The sequence below is a fragment of the Necator americanus genome, chromosome I, assembly GCF_031761385.1.
Source record: "Necator americanus strain Aroian chromosome I, whole genome shotgun sequence".
NCBI classification, from domain to species: Eukaryota; Metazoa; Nematoda; class Chromadorea; order Rhabditida; family Ancylostomatidae; genus Necator; species Necator americanus.
In genome coordinates, this window is record NC_087371.1 from 32544872 (window position 1) to 32550187 (window position 5316).

The window sequence follows — 5316 nt, forward strand, 5'->3', positions numbered from 1 at the left end:
GTTGTACTATTTGGCGTGCAGTAGGAACAGCTGAATTGCCGCTGTGGTGACCACTTTCGCATCATAAATAAAAATCTCTGAATGAACTGAATACTACACTTCCAGCTTACCAACCGGAAATTATCACACTTTTTCAAAAATCAGGCTCCTTTACTTAGGGAACGGATTTGTGCCTGCTCAAGTAAATCGACAACGATTCCAAAGTTTTTTTCAGCACAACAATACTCCGTTTTCAGATCAAATTTATTCCAACAGACATAACAAGTAACAATTGTTAGAGACACCCGTCTTAAAGAGTAGAGACATCAGGGCCGAATCACCTGTGCTGGTATACTCCTCCAGCAAGCTCACATAAAACAAATTAACTGTGATGAGCATAGCAATAAAAAAAAACGGGAATTCAAGCCTAACGCCAAATTAAACGTTAGGTGCTAACAGTTTCCTATACAATAACATAATCAATCTGAACCTAGGCTATAAATTTCACTCTATATCCTAATCTTTTCTATAAGAAACATCATGAGAAGAATTTGCAACGGGATATTCTGAGAAAAACGAGATCACGTAGTTTTACATGGCTAGCTGGCCTTCTTGCATGTGCACTTCTAGAAGCTTCCAAGCTACTGCAGGATTGTATTCTTCCATGTCTCTGCACATTACCCACACATGATGTACGCGGACCGGTGTATTCTGAACATTGCCGATCTAATTTGATTCTTTAGTACAACACTGTTTTGACTAAGGACCAAAAGCATTAAACCAGCAAAGAAAAGATCTGAAAATACGATTGCATGGTTCCATCGATTTTCAATTAAGTTTTTTCAAACATATTACTCCGCTGTTCAGTTATAACGTTGAATTATTATTTTTAAATAAATACGAATGTAGCAAAAATAATCTGTCAATGAGTTTTTGATGAACTCCTGGATGAACTACAAGTTGGATCATTTCACCGAAAATTGGGCTAGTTTAGCTTCGTTTAATAATTTAAAGTACCAAATTAAGTGCAAAAGAATGTTCAAACTAAAAATTATGCCGAACATAAGCCGCAGAGTCAAAGCTCAGTATCACATAAGAATGGAACTTGATTTGAGATCCTGAAAAAAATCCAAATGATTCAGAATAATTACCGGATTTCCTTCCACAACTTTGCCTTCAGCGTTCTTCACCACATTTATCATGAATGCTTGGAAAGTGATTATCAAGACAGGTCCCTGCTCCATCATCTTACCGGAGACCATCTGTATAAAGAGAAATCTAGTGAATACAAAAGACAGAAAACAAATGCAGGAACAAAACTGCACAAAAAAGGATCTAACCTCTACTTTGCTAATATCAATTATACGAGAATCTTGTGTACTAAATTTGATTTTTTGGTATTCCTTAATCACAGTAGATAGTGCGACAAAAGCCTGAAAATGAAACAAAGCTGTTTTCAATTGAATCGCAGCTCGAGCAATCGACTAACTCTTTCATGGCACCAATCCTGCAGCACTTCTAAATCTCCGCGAATGAACGCTTCAAGCACGTTCGGTATAACTTCCTTTTCGCAAAATCGAAGCCATTCTGCTTTATCAAATGAAGGATCGATCTTTGCAATTTCAGTAAGCACTTCTGATACTTCGTTCTGACTTCCTAAACGAAAAATAGAAAGATCGTCTACAAATAACTTTTCAGAACAAGAAAAAACTGTCCACGTACCAAATAAACCACTTATTCGTTCAGTTAATCCACGCATTAATCGAACGGCAACGTTATCACTTTCATCATATCTAATTTTCCAATCCAGAAGTTCTGCCAAATACAATCTAGTCAGAAAATGGATTAAACTGATTCCACATGATTCTAACAATGAAATAAATCATTCTGATAGATACAACTAAAGCTCACTGTTAAAATATGCATTCTCCTCTGAAAACTTCTTCCATCCAGCATACCATCGCGATTCCTTATGCAAAGTTACTCCTGTCGCCTCTCTGCAACAGAATCTCTCAACAAGTACTAATATCCGACAATTCGAGATGGATTACAATTTTAAACAATGTCCGCGCAAAATTCTACAAATTGAATGCGCCAATACCGAAAACCACAGCAAACTAAGATAAATGAATCAAAACGGGACTAATAGAGCAAATTACAAATGCTACCGAAGCTACCAAAACTACTGTGTAAGTTTCCTTGTTTCGTCGCAGAAAAAGCTTAAAAGACGAGCAGGATTAAGTTCAATTCGCAGCTCGCCAACTTCAAAAAGAAAAAAAAAACTTTGACTACAAAAAGAAGAGAACGTAAGAAAAAGTTGTTCATCTAGAACGTATGAACATGGTCGTACTGTCAAATACGACGAATGTCTGTGTTTCTTCTATGAGGAATATCCACTAATTTTTTCTCTCGTTCTTACTTTCAATGCATGAGATAAGATCATCCAGTATCTCACCACAAATCTATTCTAAACACCGCACATAGTTGAGCAAAGGTCCTTTGCGGCGATAGTTCAAAAAGACAAAGGAGTAGCGCGAAAGCAAGATGCGATCAAAAAAGGATTGTTGGAATAGAAAACAAAAACAAATTTCCGTGCAAAAGGATGCGACATGATCGAATAAGAGCGTAGATGAACACGTTTCTCACATACTATATATTCAAATCACTTCCGAAATGTTGTAAATTCTAGTAGAAATAACAAATGAAATCAATACTGAGACCTACTCATTTGCCTCAACTGTACGATTCTTAAATGCGTCGGTGAACCCCTCTGTTCTTTTCTTCAAAACTTCTGAAAATCCATAAATAGCCTCAAATACTTATCAGCACCACAAAAAGCTTCTAAGAAGTCTTCTTACCAGGTCGACTGTACATCCGGACATCGGTGATCGAATCGATTTCGTCTTTGACAGTTTTCATAGACTGAAAAGCGTAGAGTTATCAATACATTTACATTCTACATTTACACATTGAGACCAACATGAAAATATAACTCACTGTGGAAACTTGCTTGTAAACCTCTGTATCTCCAACCTTTTCAGCAATTTTCTCTACATGTTCAGCAGCAAGTCGCGCCTAGAAATATGATCTGAGCGAAATATTAATTAAAGACTTGAACTAAGAAAAATAAACCTATATAAGCACCTGCTTCAAAGCTTCCTGTCCTGCGGCCGTCATTTTCTTTCCGGCTTCCGTTTTTTGTACTTCTTTTATCATCTACAAAAGAAAACATCGAGAAAGTATACGCTGTTCGTTCTACATTCACATACCTTGGTTAGTTGCTCACTTAATTCTTCTAGTTTCACTTTAACAATCTCTGAACTCTTGAGTGTCTCCTTCTCCACGAGTTCCTAGAAATTATAGATCCTCCTTAAGCTGTTTGAAATTTTTGAAAACAATAACGAACAAGGGACCCACGAATTTCTTCCTAGCATCTTTTAAAGCTTCACTATCATTCAGTTCTTCCATTCGCTTTCGCAGTTGCTTTTGGTGTTCCTGAAACATTACTTTTGCAGAAAAACTGCAATTTTTCAATTGTAACAGTTTCAGTCAAAGTAATGTTTTCAACTGCAATTATTTCCCTCAGACCGAAATTACGGTGGTCCGCTTAGGGAGTGAATACTTCATCAGTATTGTCTATACACTAGATAGCCAGCTACTCATCACGTCAGAGGACCTCTGAATTCCAACACTGCTTTCTTTGAACTACTTTGAAGTACTTGAAACACAACATAGATAGCCTATACTTGAACTTTGAACCACTAACGATTTACTACAGATAGAGAAAGATCAAAACCAGGCTCAAGAATAATACTTACCGGAATTCATGAACAGTAGGCACTTAACAATATGTGTTTAGAAGGAACTAGGTTGCAATTACTATCGTTGACATAAAAGTGGAAGTGCAAAATGAGTAATAAGAGAAAAGAAGTCTCTCAAAGATGGGAACGTAGGGAAGAATATAATAATTTTATCTTGCTCTGAAGTTAGGTGAATAGTGGTAAGGTAACGGTAAGGGTGCAATGCAATCGCATGAAATTTTGATCCCCTTGTCGTGCTAAGATTTCGTCGCCGTCGATCATCGTCTGATCGTGAGGTGAAAATCAGCAAAACCTGGACCGCATTGTGCAAATAATGAAGAGGGGTTCTTGAGTAATTCAAAACAAATTTGTAGAAGAGTTTCAAGATGGAGCGTCGTGAGAAAAGAGATTCCTTTTTAACTAAAAAGTACGAAAAGAATGAATTTGAATTAAACAAAAACAAACGAAGCAGATTCTAGACCATCTCACCTGCAGCTCTTTGTTCTTTTGCAGTTCTTCCTTGACATTCTCAATTAGATTTCCAAGGAATCCTTTTCGTTGTGGATTTGCATTACTATTCCATCTATTCTGATCGAACTTTGCTAAACTTGCTATGAAAGGTGGGTGTCGTAATTGAGGAGTAAGTCTTGTGAGATATGCTGTTCTTCCCAACGCTCGCAACATTCTGGAAAAAAAAGTGAAATTAGTACAATTGGAAAATTTTTGCAACTAAAAACGTAGGCAGACAAGAGATATGTTGAAAAAAAAAAGAAAATGGCGTTCATAATGCATAGACTCAATGGGCAATGATGCAATTTGTGATGAAATCATTAGGAAATTTTCCAAGGCGAACAGAAGCTTTGCTAGCCGATAAATCTGACCATCAACACTCGATCTATTCATGTATCGGTGTTCAATTATTGCATTAGTTCTTAAGGTTATGCGATAGATGACAAATACAAATGTCATTTAGTACAACAACCAAGTACGTTTTTTTTAGGAAATGTGCATAAAGTTTGAACCAAAATACATACAGCAAGAGGAATCCCAAGAAATAACATTCAGAGTTATTGACTACATCGTCTCCATAAACTTTTAGCCCGCAGGTCATAAGAAAAGTAGATTAAATAAAAAGAAATCCCATAGAGGTTTAGTTCTAGTAAAAGAAGATATGGAGATAAAACAAAGACCACAAGGCACACCAAACACACATTAAAAAAACAACAATGTAAAAACAACGAAAGATGGAACAGGTATATTTACACGAAGCATCTTGAGAAAATAATTTTGATAACGTCGAAAAGACCACTCAACTGACGTGGACCATGGCTAAATTTGCGAACCACTCAGACACTTAGGCGGGTGAATTTTGAAGATTTGAAGAGTGCTCGGTTGAGTCTCACTTAGTTTTGTCCTTCCGGTCCCACTCTTCGTTTCTCTTCTCTTCTGGGGTTTGTAGTCCATGAATTTGAGTATGACGACATGATTGTTTGTTTCTAAGTTCAGTTCCTGTTAGGTTTGTTCGGTCCGCAATCAT

The 5316-nt window shown here is 36.8% G+C and overlaps 1 protein-coding gene across 2 annotated transcripts; it reads right to left on the minus strand.

The window, feature by feature from the left end:
- Positions 1 to 570: 570 nt before the first annotated feature.
- Positions 571 to 5316, minus strand: RB195_007534 (uncharacterized protein; the record flags this gene model as incomplete). 2 transcript variants are annotated; one of them, XM_064181217.1, is made up of 15 exons in its annotated part: positions 571 to 690; positions 1131 to 1241; positions 1320 to 1412; positions 1469 to 1635; positions 1702 to 1794; positions 1891 to 1976; positions 2704 to 2770; positions 2838 to 2901; positions 2977 to 3054; positions 3124 to 3195; positions 3249 to 3329; positions 3397 to 3474; positions 4269 to 4464; positions 5043 to 5108; positions 5183 to 5316. In XM_064181217.1, the coding sequence occupies 15 exons, from the start codon at positions 5314 to 5316 to the stop codon at positions 571 to 573; spliced, it is 1506 nt and encodes a 501-aa protein (XP_064038024.1). The 2 variants fall into 2 exon arrangements, with proteins under 2 accessions (XP_064038024.1, XP_013308422.2); XM_013452968.2 differs by lacking the exon at positions 5043 to 5108.